Source organism: Homarus americanus, unplaced genomic scaffold (assembly GCF_018991925.1).
Source record: "Homarus americanus isolate GMGI-L3 unplaced genomic scaffold, GMGI_Hamer_2.0 scaffold14655, whole genome shotgun sequence".
NCBI classification, from domain to species: domain Eukaryota; kingdom Metazoa; phylum Arthropoda; class Malacostraca; order Decapoda; family Nephropidae; genus Homarus; species Homarus americanus.
In genome coordinates this window covers 185,001-201,888 of record NW_024743793.1, presented here as the reverse complement: position 1 = coordinate 201,888, position 16,888 = coordinate 185,001, and the positions used below count along the sequence as shown (strand labels likewise).

Here is a 16,888-nt window from a genome sequence, read left to right as displayed (position 1 = left end):
TCAGGTACCTCCCACTCGTCTCTCCTCCCTCTCTCATTAAAAAATCTTCACCAGGTATCAGTAATCAGTGGCTGGGTGATCAGAAAATCTTACCTTTAATTTTCCTCGTAACTTTGCGACGTAAGAGACCGTATCTTACTGGCTGACTTAAGTTAATACTCTTAAGGTCGTAAGTGTTATTAATTCTCGTAACTTTAAACTTAAATTATCCTTTCTGACTGACTGACTTACGGTTAAAACTCAAAATTATCGTAAGTTTAATTCGTAATTTGAGACGTAAATTATCTTATCAAGCTGAAAGGTCCCCCCAAAAAATATATCCCTTGAGATGGTATGAGAATTAGACGTTAATTAGAGCAGCCAGGTAAGAAGGTCCAGGTGAGCACAGATTTGAGGTGTCACTTCATTAACAGGTGTTGTGAGGTGATTAGGGGAGAGTGTCTCTTAGGTGAACCCTCTCTCTTGTCGGTAGTGAGAGAGAGGGGGGGGGGGAGGAGGAGAAAAGGGTGAGGAAGGGAGAGATAGAGGAAGAAAGGGTTAGAGAGGGTGAAAAGGCTGGGGGTGGGGGAGGGAGAAGGAAGAGGGGAGGAGGGAGGAAGGGGTGAGAGGAGTGAAAGGTGAAGGAGGAGGAGGAAAGTGTAGGGAGAGAGAGATAGTGTGTGTGTGTGTGTGTGTGTGTGTGTATGTGTGTGTGTGTGTGTGTCAATTCTCCCTTTGTATATATAAGTTTACTATATAATGTGTACATGTATATACACCTTTTTACCTGTCACTTCATTTATAACATTGAGTACGATGATCTAACTCCAGAGAGTACAGTGGCATCGTACTCAAGGGGTTAACATCGTACCAAGGAGGTAACATTGTACTCATGAGACACAAGACCACCCCAACCCCACCTATTTCTTAAGGACTATCTTATCTCACCTGTCTCACTTCTCTCTCTCTCTCAGGTCAAGACTACAACTTCAACAAGCTGACGTCAGAAGAGGTCAATTCCCTGGGACTTCGTTATGATTTCAATTCCATCATGCACTACGCCAGGGCTATGCTTGCTGCACACACACACACACACACACACACACACAACAACACCTGTCTCATTAATACCTGTACCTGTGTCTCTCTTACCTGCATCTCTCTCTCTCTCATCTCCATAATTTATTTCTCTTCTCTTTCACTTCCTCCCTCTCCGTCTCCCTCTTCTTCTTTCCCTGTCTCCTCTTTTTCTTCCCTCTTTCCCTTTCTTTTATCTCACTTCTCTTCTTTCTTTCCCTTTTCCTAATATTTATCTTTTTCCTCATTCTCTCCTTCTCTCTTTAATCTTTATATCTTGCAAGAAAGACAAACAGACAGACAGACAGACAGAAAAGAGAGAGAAAGACAGACAGAATAATGCAAGAATAAAGGTTAATTTAAGTTTATTGTGTTGCGTGCCACCTCTGACCTCTAGTGAGTGCCACCTCTGACGCTCAGTGAGTGCCACCTCTGACTTGGTGACCTAGTGAGTGCCACCTCTGACCTAATGAGTGCCACCTCTGACTTGGTGACCTAGTGAGTGCCACCTCTGACCTAATGAGTGCCACCTCTGACTTGGTGACCTAGTGAGCCACCTCTGACCTAATGAGTGCCACCTCTGACTTGGTGACCTAGTGAGTGCCACCTCTGACCTAATGAGTGCCACTTGACTTGGACCAGTAGTGCCTTACTGGTGACCTAGTGAGTGCCCTCTGACTGAGTGCCACTACCTAATGAGTGCCACCTCTGACCTGGTGACCTAGTGAGTGCCACCTCTGACTTGGTGACCTAGTGAGTGCCACCTCTGACCTAATGAGTGCCACCTCTGACCTGGTGACCGTGAGTGACCATGAGTGCCACTTCTGACTTGGTGACCCAGTGAGGCCACCTCTGACCTAGTGAGTGCCACCTCTGACTTGGTGACCTAGTGAGTGCCACCTCTGACCCAATGGTGCCACCTCTGACCTGGTGACCTAGTGAGTGCCACCTCTGACTTGGTGACCTAGTGAGTGCCACCTCTGACCCAATGGAGTGCCACCTCTGACCTGGTGACCTAGTGAGTGCCACCTCTGACCAATGAGTGCCACTGACTTGGTGACCTAGTGAGTGCCACTCTGACCTAATGAGTGCCACCTCTGACGGTGACCTAGTGATGCCACCTCTGACTTGGACCCAGTGAGACCGACCAATGAGTGCCACCTCTGACCTGGACAGTGAGTGCCACCTCTGACCTAATGAGTGCCACTTCTGACTTGGGGACCTAGTGAGTGCCACCCTGACTTGGTGACCCAGTGAGTGCCACCTCTGACCTAATGAGTGCCACCTCTGACTTGGTGACCTAGTGAGTGCCACCTCTGACCTAATGAGTGCCACCTCTGACTTGGTGACCTAGTGAGTGCCACCTCTGACCATGAGGCCTGACCTGGTGACCTAGTGAGTGCCACCTCTGACTTGGTGACCTAGTGAGTGCCACCTGACTTGGTGACCTAAGTGAGTGCCACCTCTGACTTGGTGACCTAATGAGTGCCACCTCTGACGGTGACCTAGTGAGTGCCACCTCTGACCTAATGAGTGCCACCTCTGACCTGGTGACCTAGTGAGTGCCACCTCTGACTTGGTGACCTAGTGAGTGCCACCTCTGACCTAATGAGTGCCACCTCTGACTTGGTGACCTAGTGAGTGCCACCTCTGACCTGGTGACCTAGTGAGTGCCACCTCTGACTTGGTGACCTAGTGAGTGCCACCCTGACCAATGAGTGCCACCTCTGACTTGGTGACCTAGTGAGTGCCACCTCTGACCTAATGAGTGCCACCTCTGACTTGGTGACCTAATGAGCCACCTCTGACTTGGTGACCTAGTGAGTGCCACCTCTGACTTGGTGACCTAGTGAGTGCCACCTCTGACCTGGTGACCATTGAGCACCTCTGACCTGGTGACCCAGTGAGCCACCTGACCTGTGACCGTGAGCCATGACCTAATGAGTGCCACTTGAGGCCACTGACCTATGAGTGCTGACCTTGAAATGAGTGCCACCTGACCTGGTGACCAGTGAGTGCCACCTGACCTAATGAGTGCCACTGACCTGGTGACCCAGTGAGTGCCATCGACTTGGTGACCAGTGAGTGCCACCTGACCTAATGAGTGCCACCTCTGACTTGGTGACAGGAGTGCACTGACCTAATAGGCCACTCTGACCTGGTGACCAGTGAGTGCCATCTGACTTGGTGACCTATGAGTGCCACCTCTGACCCAATGAGTGCCACCTCTGACCTAGTGACCTAGTGAGTGCCACCTCTGACCTGGTGACCTAGTGAGTGCCACCTCTGACCTTAGTGCACCTCTGACCTGGTGACCAGTGGTCCCGACTCGTGACCTAGTGAGTGCCACCTCTGACCTATGAGTGCCACCTCTGACTTGGTGACTGAAAGAGTGCCACCTCTGACCTGGTGACCTAGAGTGCCACCTCTGACCTGGTGACCTATTGAGTGCCACCTCTGACCTGGTGACCTAGTGAGTGCCACCTGACTTGGTGACCTAGTGAGTGCCACTCTGACCTAATGAGTGCCACCCTGACTTGGGACCTAGTGAGTGCCACCTCTGACCTAATGAGCCACTCTGACTGGTGACCAGTGAGGCCACCTCTGACCTAGTGAGTGCCACCTCTGACCTGGTGACCTAGTGAGTGCCACTTCTGACTTGGTGACCCAGTGAGTGCCACCTCTGACCCAATGAGTGCCACCTCTGACTTGGTGACCAGTGGATGAGTGCCACCTCTGACTTGGTGACCTAGTGAGTGCCACCTCTGACCTGGTGACCTAGTGAGTGCCACCTGACCTAATGAGTGCCACCTCTGACTTGGTGACCATGTGTGGTGCCACCTGGATCTGACCTGGTGACCTGGGGGCCACCTCTGACTTGGTGACCTAGTGAGCCTGACTAATAGTGACTTGTGTGTGAGTGCCCGTGACTGGTGCCACTCTGACCTATGAGTGCCACCTGACTTGGTGACCTAGTGAGTGCCACCTCTGACCAATGAGGCCACCCCTGACCTGGTGACCTATGAGTGCCACCTCTGACCTGGTGACCTAGTGAGTGCCACCTCTGACGCCGTGAGTGCCACCTGACCAATGAGGCCACCTCTGACTTGGTGACCTAGTGAGTGCCACCTCTGACCTGGTGACCTAGTGAGTGCCACCTCTGACTGTGAGTGCCACCTCTGACCATGAGTGACCTTGGTGACCTAGTGGCCACCTCTGACCAATGAGTGCCATCGACCTGGTGACCGGTGCACTCGGGAGTGATGCCACCTCTGACCTATGAGTGCCACCCGACCTAGTGAGTGCCACTTGACCTGTGACCAGTGAGCACCTCTGACCTGGTGACCTAGTGAGTGCCACCTGACTTGGTGACCCAGTGAGTGCCACCTCTACCTAATGAGTGCCACCGACTTGGTGACCCAGTGAGTGCCACCTCTGACCTAATGAGTGCCACCTGACTTGGTGACCTAGTGAGTGCCACCTGACCCAATGAGTGCCACCTCTGACTGGACCCAGTGAGTGCCACTTGACTTGGTGACCTAGTGAGTGCCACCTCTGACCTAATGAGTGCCACCTCTGACTTGGTGACCTAGTGAGTGCCACCTCTGACCTAATGAGTGCCACCTCTGACCTGGTGACCCAGTGAGTGCCACCTCTGACCTGGTGACCTAGTGAGTGCCACCTCTGACTTGGTGAGAGGTGCCACCTGACTGGACCTAGTGAGTGCCACTCTGACCTGGACCTAGTGACCACCTCTGACCTAATGAGTGCCACCTCTGACCTGGTGACCTAGTGAGTGCCACCTCTGACTTGGTGACCTAGTGAGTGCCACTCTGACCTAATGAGTGCCACCTCTGACCTGGTGACCTAGTGAGTGCCACCTCTGACCTGGTGACCTAGTGTGAGTGCCACTCTGACCTATGAGTGCCACCCTGACCTGGTGACCTAGTGAGTGCCACCTCTGACCTGGTGACCTAGTGAGGCCACCTCTGACCTGGTGACCTAGTGAGTGCCACCTCTGACCTGGTGACCTAGTGAGTGCCACCTCTGACCTAGTGAGTGCCACCTCTGACCTAATGAGTGCCACATATTATCTTCTTCTCTTCTCTTCTCTTGTTTGTCTCCTCTTTCTCAATATACGAGTATTTATTTGTTGTTATTATTATTATTATTATTATTATTATTATTATTATTATTATTGTTGTTATTATTGTGAATTATTATTAGTAGTAGTAAGATCAAAATCACCACCACCACTATCACCACTACCACCACCACTACTACTACCACCATCACCACTACCACCACTGTCACCACAACTACCACTACCACCACCACTACTACCACCATCACCACCACAATAGATACAAAATAAAGACCAGAATCTGTCAGGTATAATCCCCCCAACCACCTGTTAATTAGTCGATCCATGGCAGGTAAAAGATTAATTGGGATTATATAAATTATTATGAATTATCGTGTTAATTTCAGTTCCTGTTTTAGTGTTACTGGTGTGTGTGTGTGTGTGTGTGTGTGTGTGTGTGTGTGTGTGTGTGTGTGTGTGTGTGTGGGGGTAGGGGTTGAGAGAGAGAAATGTGAACCCTCACCACTACCACAAAACACTCTCTCTCTCTCTCTCTCTCTCTCTCTCTCTCTCTCTCTCTCTCTCTCTCTCTCTAGCTGTTTTCCTTAATAAAACTTTTTCCTTCGTCAATGGAGATAGATGAGGTGTGAAATGTGGTCTCTCTCTCTCTCTCTCTCTCTCTCTCTCTCTCTCTCTCTTCTCTCTCTCTCTCTCTCTCTCTCTCTCTCTCTCTCTCTCTCTCTCTCTCTCTCTCTCAAACCATCCGTACCATACTGAGAATATTCACTACCATCCACCAACCACACCATCCACCAACCACACCATCACCCAACCACACCATCACCTACACACCATCACCCAGCCACCATCCACCAACCACCATCACCCAAACACCATTAACCAACCACACCATCACCCAACCACACCATTAATCAACAGACGACCATATTAACCCCCCCTCCTCCCCCCACTACCAGGCGACCTACTTGGACATCAGGCCCCGACCAGAACCCAACCAAGAGACTCTACCAGAAATAGGACAGCGAATCAGACTCTCAGAGGGTGACATCTCCCAGACCAACCTACTTTATAAGTGTCCAAGTGAGTAATCTGTCGTTTGTAAGTGTATAAGTGAGTGTCTGGGGGTTATAAATTTTCAAGTCAATATCTGGGGTTTTAAGTGTTTAAGTGAGTAATCTGGGGGTTGTAAGTGTGTGTAAGTAAGTGTCTGGGGTTTTTAAGTGTGTATAAGGGAGTGTCTAGGGGTTGTAAGTGTTTAAGTGAGTACATGGTCTTTGTAAGTGTGTTTAAGTAGATGGGATTTTATCTTAAGTCTATCAGTGCCTCAGAGGGTTACTTATGGTGCTATATAAGTGTTTTCAACTGAGTATCTAGGATTTAAAAGTGTTTTAGTAAGTGACTTGATATTTTATAAGTGCCTAAAGAGTACATTTGAATTCATAAGTGTTCGAGTAAGAAGCTGTCTATCTTACTTACATGTGTCTTAAGTAAGTGTCCATAGTAAGTGTTAGTACTTTTGTAAGTGTCCAAGTGAGTTAGCAGTGTTCATCTTACTTTATAAGTGTCCTGGGTATTAAGTTCTGTTCTCAAACTTATCTTCTTTCTAAGTATTAGTGTACTACTTCAGTTAAGTGACATATACTTTTAAACTTGTCTACAGATTTAAGTAACTTTTATTGCTAAGCTTAAATAAATCCTCTTGTTGCTACGTCTTACCTCTCTCTCTCTCTCTCTCTCTCTCTCTCTCTCTCTCTCTCTCTCTCTCTCTCTCTCTCTCTCTCTCTCTCTCTCTCTCTCTCTCTCTCTCTCTCTCTCTCTCTTAACCTCCGAGTGCTGTATTATCCTGTAGAAGTTCCCGGCTTGGTGGTGGAGTATTTTTATCGCCTACAATAACACGGAAAGACACGGGAAGAGTTTAATTTGACCTAACCTAACTCTAACCTAACCTAACCTAACCTAACTCTAACCTAACTCTAACCTAACCTAACCTAACCTAACCATAACCTAACTCTAACCTAACCTAACCTAACCTAACCTAACCTAACCATAACCTAACTCTAACCTAACTCTAACCTAACTCTAACCCAAACCCAACTATAACCTAACTCACAACTCAACCATAACCTAACCATAACCTAACCTAACCTAACCTAACTCTAACTCTAACCTAACCTAACTCTAACCTAACCTAACTCTAACCTAACTCTAACCTAACTCTAACCTAACCATAACCTAACCTAACCATAACCTAACCTAACTCTAACCTAACCTAACCTGTGTCTTGGAGTGTTACTTTTTACTTTGCATATTACTTAATACGTTTTACTACTTTTAAACTTTTTTACTTTTATACTTAATACTTTTTACTTTTGTTATAATTTATTTGTCTATTGGTAATTAATTCCCTCTTTTATAAATGATAATTATGAGAGTAATTAAATATGATAATTATTAGGGCTTTTTGGTGGTGGTTAGAGTTTGTTTTGTTATTGGGGGCTGTTGTTGTTGTTGTTGTATTTTGTTTATGTGTGTGTGTGTGTGTGTGTGTGTGTGTGTGTGTGTGTGTCAGTCCTAGTAGATGTCTTCTCTACCATCAACTAGTAAATTCACACACACACACACACACACACACACACACACCAATATTTCCTCTTCATTTCTACCTGATTTAATTTCTGGAGGTAACTATCAGAGTAATGATGACGTAGGTAGTTGGTGTTAGAGATTTTAATTGGTATTTAATGATAGAGTCTTATTAATTACACAGTTTAATGGGTCTTTAATTAGATATTTATTAAGGACAGGCACTGGGCAGAATAAGATGTTTGTAAATTCACTTAATAATTAATTCCTTAAATGTTTACTAATATAATAATTTTAGTACTTATATTTTTACTTATACTTAATGTTAATAAATCATAGGATATCACAATGCCCACACCACCCCCACAATATGCCCACACTGATCTACATCACGCCCATACTGACCTACATCACGCCCATACTGACCTACATCACGCCCACACTGACCTACATTACGCCCACACTCACCTACATCACGCCCACATCGACCTACATCACGCCCACATCGACCTACATCACCCCCCTCACGCCACCCACAACACCCCCCCCCACACACCCACCCACCGACCCACAACACAATATAATGGGCCATTTACACAAATTTACCCACACACATATCATATTATATAATTACTTAACCAGCTTATGGGCTTCAGTGTAATAATGAATTTTATTGTGGGAGGAAATTACTACGGCCAGGTTAGGTCAGGTTAGGTCAGGTTAGGTTGTTGATTTAATTAATGCAAACCCGGACGCGTATTTTTTTAGTTTTTACGTAGTTAGATTAATCGTGTTTTTTAATGTACTATTTGTTAATGATGTTTAGGGGTATTGTGTTGTGTTGTGGTGTAGTGTTGTGGTGTAGTGTTGTGGTGTGGTGTGTTGTGTTGTGGTGTTGTGGTGTAGTGTGTGTGTGTGTTGTGTTGTGTGTTGTGGTGTAGTGTTGTGGTGTGTGTAGTGTTGTGGTGTAGTGTTGTGGTGTAGTGTTGTGTTGTAGTGTTGTGTTGTATGTTGTGTTGTGTGTAGTGTAGTTGGTGTTTGTGTGGCGACCTGTGGTGTAATGGTCAGCATGCTCGCCTCTCAAGCGAGTGGACCGGGGTTCGATCCCCGGGCAGGGTGAAACTATGGGCAAGTTTCTTTACGCCATTTGCCTCTGTCTGCCCAGCAGTAATTGGGAACCTGGATGTTGAACGATTTGTGGATCGTGTTACGGGGTAATGATTAGCCAGTGCAGTTGACGAGTTGTCCGGTCTTCTCAGACTATTCCTTGACACTGTGTCATGCAACTCGTTAACTTAGGGTGTGGTTGTTGTGTTGGAGACAGCTTCTACACCTTTAACAAATTCACCCCTAGGTGGCCCTTGGGCCGGCCATCCTCGTTACATGAGGGGTAACCATTGTTTTATATATATATATATATATATATATATATATATATATATATATATATATATATATATATATATATATATATATATATATATATTTATATGGTTAATTATGCATACATACTGTATACAGTAGACGTGTTGTGTTGTGTGTGTGTTAGTGTTTCTGAGTGTAAGTGTGTTTGTGTGTGTACGTTTTGAAAATTCCAAGCTGAAATATGGCAGGGAGGTGCGTGTGGCCTCGGGGATGATCATCCACTACCTCCTCTCCTTCCTCGATGGTGGGAGGTAGCCTCTCACCTCTACCACCCCTCACAGGTCTCTTGTGTACATTAGGAAGAACTTAAGGATTTTGTTTCATTAATAACTAGGACGAACCTGAGTACCTAAGCTGGATGTTGTTGTTCTTGTTATTATTGTTGTTGTTATGGTTAGTAGTTTGGTTATTATTATTGTTGTTGTTATTATAATTGCAGTTATTGTTGTTGCCATTGTTGTTTTCATTGTTATATTATTATTATTATTATTATTATTATTATTATAATTATTAATATTATCATTATTATCATTATTATTATCATTATTATTATCATTGTTATAACTCAGTATGGCTACACCTCCCCTCTCCGCGTTAGTCTTGTCCATTAAGTCATGTCTTCTCATGTCTTAAGACGGTGTCATTTTACTTAGACATGATCCATTATTAATAGTCTCTTGAGTCTCCCCTCACCCTCTCCCCTCAGTGTAATGGAGAGCCTGCCACTCCCTTCATTCTTCCTCTCAGTCATACTTCCCCTCACCTCATTCTTCCCCTCACCTCATTCTTCCCTCCCCTCCTAACAGGTTCATCACGTGTGTTCTCCTTCCCCTCTTCTTATCCTCGTCTTCCTCTCTCTCCTTACCTCTTCCTCCCTGTCATCAGTCAGTTTTCCCCTCACACAGCTTTTATCATGAGTGTCGACCTCTTCCTCTCTTCTTCTTCCTCCTTCTTCGTCTTCCCTCTCCCTTTTCTTCTGTTTCCTTCTCCTCCTTTGTTCTTCCATCTCTTCTCTTCTTTCATCTATTTTGCATTTTTTCTCTTTCTCTCCTTCATTCTCTTTATCTCCCCTTCCTTTTCTCTCTCTCCTTCTTTCTTGTTTCTCTTTCCTCCTCCCTTCATCATTTTCTTTTTACTCTTGTTCTTCCTCTTCCTCCCCTCCTCCTCTTCCTCCTTCTCCCTGTATCGTTATTCTTATTTTTCTTCCATTTATTAAACTTTATCTCTCGTCTCTTCCTAATTTTCTTTCTTATGATTCTCTCATATGTTTCCCCTCTTCTCCTTCTCATCATTTTATATAACTCTCTCTCTCTCTCTCTCTCTCTCTCTCTCTCTCTCTCTCTCTCTCTCTCTCTCTCTCTCTCTCTCTCTCTCTCTTCTCCTCCTGGTCTTCTAGAAGTGTATTGGAGGAAGGCCTTGGAGAACAGGGCGATTAAATGTCTCTTTTTGATCTCCTAGATTAGTTTTGGAGTTGAGCTTTGGAGATCACAATTGTGTCCTCGTCTCCTAGAGTAGGTTAGGTCAGGTTTGGTTAGGTTAGGTCAGGTCAGGTCAGGTCAGGTCAGGTCAGGTCAGGTTAGGACACCACAACCCTCAGAATATCTCCAAATAACCCCTCCCCCTCCCCCCTCCGTAAATCACCACTCCCTTGATCTCCTACAGAGTGTGGGAGAACCTACCAGGAGAACGCGGCCATGTTCTCCTCTCCGTCATACGTCAACTCTGCGCCGCCGCCCGGAGGAGAGAAGTGTGAGTGGCGGATTACGGCGACGCATGGTGAACGTATCGTACTGAACGTCACCACAATGGATATTTTCAAGAGTGACGGATGCAAGACGGATTACCTGGAGATACGTGATGGATATTGGCACAAGAGTCCATCCCTTGGTGAGTACTGACACTTTCTTGGTGAGTACTGGCCGCTACCCTTGGTGAGTACTGGCTCTTCCCTTTATTCCTCCCTTGGTGAGTACTGGAACTCTTATCCCTCCCTTAGTGAGTGAGGGAGAGGGTAAGAGATGGGGATTAAGGTGATGGAGTTGTTGTGGTGGGATGAGTGGTGAGGGGGAGGGGGTGAGAGTAAATTAGTGAGAGTGATCGCAATTTTGTCTCGGGAAAAAAAACAACAACAATGGTGTTCATCCTGGAGGAAAAAATATTCTCTCCTGTATGTAAACTAAGTGTATCTTTGTCCATCCTGGAAAAACAAACAATGGCTCTCTCTTTTTTCTCTCTCTCTCTATTTGTACCAACCTTTGTTCATCCTGGTAAAATAAATGGATCTCCCAAGGCCGTATCCTGGTTAAATCTTCCTCGTCCTGGTAAAGAGAAAAATAGTTGGCTCAGGATAACCTTGCTCCTCCTGGAAAATAAAACAAAGGAGTTGTGTTCAGTATATCTCTTGTATTTTGTTCGTCCTGGTGAAAAAAGATGGTCATGGTGTACCCTGATAACTTACTCGTCCTGGGGATAAAAAACAAAAATTTGTCACTGATGGTCTAGTTCATCCTGAGGAAAAAAAACTTCTTTTTCTTTTAGACAAGCTTACCATGACAACAGAAAATCGTGTGAAGCGGCTTTAATATACGATTAGGAACACCTGAAGTCTAGCCACCCCAGCTTAGGTTAGTCAAATTAGGTTAAGTTAGCATTGGTTAGGTTAGATTAGTTTGGTGTTTGGTTAGGATAGCGTTAGGGGGGTTAATCTTAAGGTGAAATAAGCCAGGGGACTAATCTTCATGTAATCCACGAAATTATAACCAAGAACGGAAACTCAAGTCAAGAAGTGGAGTACTTTGGCTAACGTGGCAGCGCTCGTGTCCAGTGCTGCCATCTATAGTGTGTGGCCAGCGTTTATACTCTTCCCTCCTCGCAACTTTTAAGAGGTCGTTTATATGAATTTTTATCTGTTATAGGAATTTATTGTCGGGGAATGTGTGGTAATCTCTTGAATTGTGAGGAAGCTGTGATTTAGAGAGCGTGGATGTTGAGAGGAGGGGGGAATTGAGGCAACATGGAGGATATGACGTCATGTTAGTGCTGCCATCTGGGGGTCGTATCCGGAATCTTCTCTCTCTCTCTCCTGATGTTGTTGGAACGAGTCATTGAACTGCTGGAACGATTCTCCCAAAAATAGATGGCTCTTTAGTATCTCAATTAGGGTACTGTACAGTTTCGACCAAAGATGTAGAGAAACTTTTGAACCATAACTGTACAATAACGTTTATTACCTGTTACATAATCGAGGTGTGAGGATACCCTAGGCTACAGAGTGTTACGCCACTGGTATTTAATCTACAGAATATCTCAAGGACAAATAATTACGGTATTTATCACGTGAGGAAAAAGAAATTTGCATATCGAATCTGCTTTATATTATAGATTACCTGATGATTGCTCCCTCCCCCCTACCTGGTTATTTCACCCCACCTAACCTAACCCCACCTCACCCAACCCCACCCCACCCCACCTCACCTAACCCCACCTCACCAAACCTAACCTAACCCAACGAGTATTTTCATAATCTTGGTGAAGGGAAGAATGGCGGACCAGCGAGAGAGAGAGTGTGTTTATAATCTTAAGCGATCAAAAACTCTTTATAAGGCTCCTCAACCCTCGACTGTACCCTTACAAAAAGTGACCCTCTATATAAAGGTGTACTCCCATCTCCTCCTCCCAGGTAGCCAACATACCTGAACACACCTGTAATTTGCTTGCGTCAGAACTCCCAGGAAATTTATATTCATTATACGTAAGAAGTCATGTTTGTGGGGAGGGTCTGTTGGGGGTAGATATAGGTGTATGTATGTGTATGTATGTGTGTGTATGTGTATGTATGTGTGTGTGGGGCATACAACATACACTAGATGATGTATGAGGGTTAAGTTTGCTGTGAGGTAATGCGGTGGTGTCAAATCTTCAGGTGGTGGCAATGTTGTCAGAGGTAATAGACGTTTACCTACATGACCCTGAAATAGATACCAGCAGATATAGTCCAAAAAAAAAAGTGTCTAGGGAATTTTGACCACATTTCTATATAACAGTGTAATAAGAGACACCATTATATATTCGTGTTCATTAACGACCCATTATTACAGTACCATCGTTAATTATTCAGCACAACTCGACAATATTTTCATTACTAATCCATCATTTTCTTAAACTGGTAATTTTAGCTGGAAATATGAACGCTTAACTATCCCGTAATTAGCAGAAACCTCGTCTGGGCCAATTTTTAGCCGGGAATTGGCAATTACACCACCAACAGCGGCGATTATCATGTATTAAGAATGCAGTTAACCGCCTTTATTAACCTCCCGGTGTGGTAGATAGTAATATTTTTGTTGTTGTTGTTTTAGTGTAATTGATGGATGATGGTGGGTGAAGGGTGAGGGGGTGGTGGTCAGGCTGGCTCCCTTCTTTTCCCCCTTTCCCCTTCCTTATTTCTTATTTCTCCTTCCTTATTCCTCTTTCTCTTTCTTCCTTCTTTCTTTCCTCCTCTTCCTTCTTCCTCTTTTTTCCATCCCCCCTCCTCCTCCTCTTTCTCCTTCCCCTTCCCTTCCTTCTTCCTTCCCTTCCTCTTCCTGCCTCTTCCTCAATCACCTCTAATTCTCCTCCTTCCTCCTTCTCCTTTCTGTCCCCTTACCTCCCCTCTAGCCCCTAACCCTCCCTCCCCTCCTCTCCTCTCCTCCCCCCCCCTCTGGGTGGCTCCTTTGCGAGAACCACAAGAGTGGTTGAGTCAGTCTCTCAGGAAGTGTTGAGGGGGTGAGAGACAGGTGGTGAATGGGTGGGTGAGGTGAGCCAGTCTCCTGCTCTTGGGCTGATGTGCTTTTTTCCGGAAAGGTGTGAGAATGTTTTGAGAATCCGGCCACACACAGACAGACTGGAACAGACAGACACAGACACAAACAGACAGACAATTGTAATTGTTACCTTATCATTGGATACAAAAAACCTAAATTTAAATAATTTAATTAAATATGTCAAATAATTATAACATCAAATTAGATCTCGTAATTCTAGAGCATATTAGTTTTCATCGTGGTGAAAAATTAATTAATATTGTATCGTTGAGCATCATTTTAGTACTAAAACTTGGATCTTTTAAGACTTAGGTATGGTGATTAATAGCAGGAACTACTGGGGTTAATGGCTTAGAAGTTATGTGAGGATGAATTTCATAACCTATACTGAACTTAACCTCTGACCTTACATGACCTAACATTAACCCAATCTAACATTAACCTAACTATTTAACCTAATCTAACATTGGCAACGTAACCTTAATCTAACATTAACTAACCTAATCTAACATTATCTAACCTACTTCTTCTTCTTATCTTTAACCTGGCAACCTTCGTTCATCGTTAACTGAGGAACAGGGCAGACTACAGACAGACAGACAAGAGGTGACTGGTTTATCATCGTTGTACGTGACGATAAGAAGACATTAAGACATGTTATGGTTGTGTCTTGGTGGCTGGCGGCTTGTCTTTGACCGCAGAGGGGGGGGGAGGTGTGGGGTGTAGGGGAGGAGGTGTGGGGAGAGTGTGTGGGGTGTGTGGGAGAGTAGACTTTACCTTCGCTATGCATTACTGTGTTGGACTGACCGAGTGACTGATGGCTGACTGACTGGTTGGCTTAGTAACTGGCTTTTATTTTGAAGAAATTTAGGGGAGGTTGTAGTAGGTGGGTTAACAAAATCCCATCAACCATAAAACAAATCCTATCAACCATAAAATAAAGAAAATCCCATCAACCATAATAAACAAAATCCATCAATCATAAAAACAAAAAATCCCATCAACCATAAAAAACAAAATCCCATCAACCATAATAAACAAATCCCATCAACTATAATAAACAAAATCCCATCAACCGTAAAAAACAAAATCCCATCAACCATAATAAACAAAATCCCATCAATCATAAAAACAAAATCCCATCAACCACAAAAACAAATCCATCAACCACCAACCATCAACCATATAAACAAAATCCCATCAACCATAAAAACAAAATCCCATCAACCATAATAAACAAAATCCCATCAACCATAAATAAACAAAATCCCATCAATCATAAAAACCAAAATCCCATCAACCATAAAAACAAAATCCCATCAACCATAAAAACAAAATCCATCAAACTATAATAAACAAAATCCATCAATCATAAAAACAAAATCCCATCAATCGTAAAAAACAAAACCCATCAACCGTAAAAACAAAATCAGCAGGTTATATTCGTTAAAATTGATGAATATGTAATCAGTTAAATGGTGTACGTATTTTCTTGTTAGTACGATATCTTAACCCCGTGAGTACGATGACTTAACCCCTTGAGTACGATGACTTAACCCCCTGAGGACGATGACTACGATGACTTAACCTCCTTGGTACATGGCTTACGAGGACGATGATCTTAACCCCGTGAGTACGATGACTTAACCCCTTGAGTACGATGACTTAACCCCCTGAGGACGATGACTTAACCCCTTGAGTACAATGACTTCCAGTAAACGATTACCTGGTCGACCAATAGAAATTACTTTTACATATACTGCCAATTCTCATAGGCTTAGTAGACACGAGATACCCAGGTGACCAATAGTAATTTCAATGGGAAAGGACATGTCGACGGTGATTGGTGGGTGTGCTGGGGGAGGTGTGGGGGGTGAGTGGCGGGTCTATCAATATCAGCAGCCAATTATCTGCTAGTCTTATCCTCAGCGGAGCACCATGTCGCTGGTGATTGGCTCTCACCAGGGATTCCTCGCTTCAGCTTATTGGCATTCACCAGCCAATCAGGATTCTGAATTCACAAAACATTACGAATGTCTACTGTGTACTTGAAGGGTTAAGTCATCGTATTCAAGGTGTTAAGGTCATCGTACTCAAGGGGTTAAGTCATCATATTTTAGGGTTACACCATTGTACTCAAGGGGTTATTTTGTACTCCTAACAGGTTTATTTCGTACTTAACGGGTTTAAAGGGGGTTAAGGGGTTTAAATTGTACTCACGGGGTTTAAATCGTACTCAGGGGGGTTAAGTTCTCCAGCAGGCGGGGCAGGACTCAGGCACTAGTGTCACCATATATAAGGGTCGCGTCACCCACCTTAAGAAATACTGAGAAATGTATTTACCAGGCGAGGCATGTCGACCCCATCCGCTGCCACCCACCTGCCGCCCACTGCCGCCCACCTGCCACCCACCAGAGCCACCAGTGCCACTCACCTGCCGCCCTCCAACCAACGACTACCACCCACTTTCCTCCCAACCCACCACCCCGTCCCCCCCAACCCACCACCCACCTCCCTCCCACCCCACCACCCACATCCCTCCCACCCCACCACCCACCTCCCTCCCAGCCCACCACAATTACCTGACCGTAGGAGCACTTGACACTTAACACGGTACCTGGACAGTGGTGGTTTAACGTGGTTTATCAGCGTGTTAAACCAGGATAGATAAACCAGGGAGGATAAATTGATAATCCACTCGTCGGTTAGGATTGAGGGATAAATTATTAGGTGGATTAGAGAGAATATTACCCCATTGTATCGTAGTTTTGGAATAGTTTAATTTTCTAGATTGAATTTTGTCTCCAGAGGTTCCAATAACGAGCTGCGAATGTAAACAAAGACGAAGGCATTGAAGGAGAGAAGGAAATGGAGGTGAATATTGGATGATTTTTCTTTTAAGGAGATGATAATAAAT

The 16,888-nt window shown here is 44.7% G+C and overlaps 1 protein-coding gene across 1 annotated transcript in view; it reads left to right on the top strand.

The window, feature by feature from the left end:
- LOC121877535 (tolloid-like protein 2) overlaps positions 1 to 16,888 on the top strand; it is an 88,598-nt gene that overhangs the window by 51,520 nt on the left and 20,190 nt on the right. The window contains exons 4-6 of the mRNA XM_042383324.1: positions 954 to 1,049; positions 6,107 to 6,241; positions 10,832 to 11,056. Coding sequence (XP_042239258.1) covers positions 954 to 1,049; positions 6,107 to 6,241; positions 10,832 to 11,056 — 456 coding nt within the window. The remainder of the gene's footprint in view (positions 1 to 953; positions 1,050 to 6,106; positions 6,242 to 10,831; positions 11,057 to 16,888) is intronic.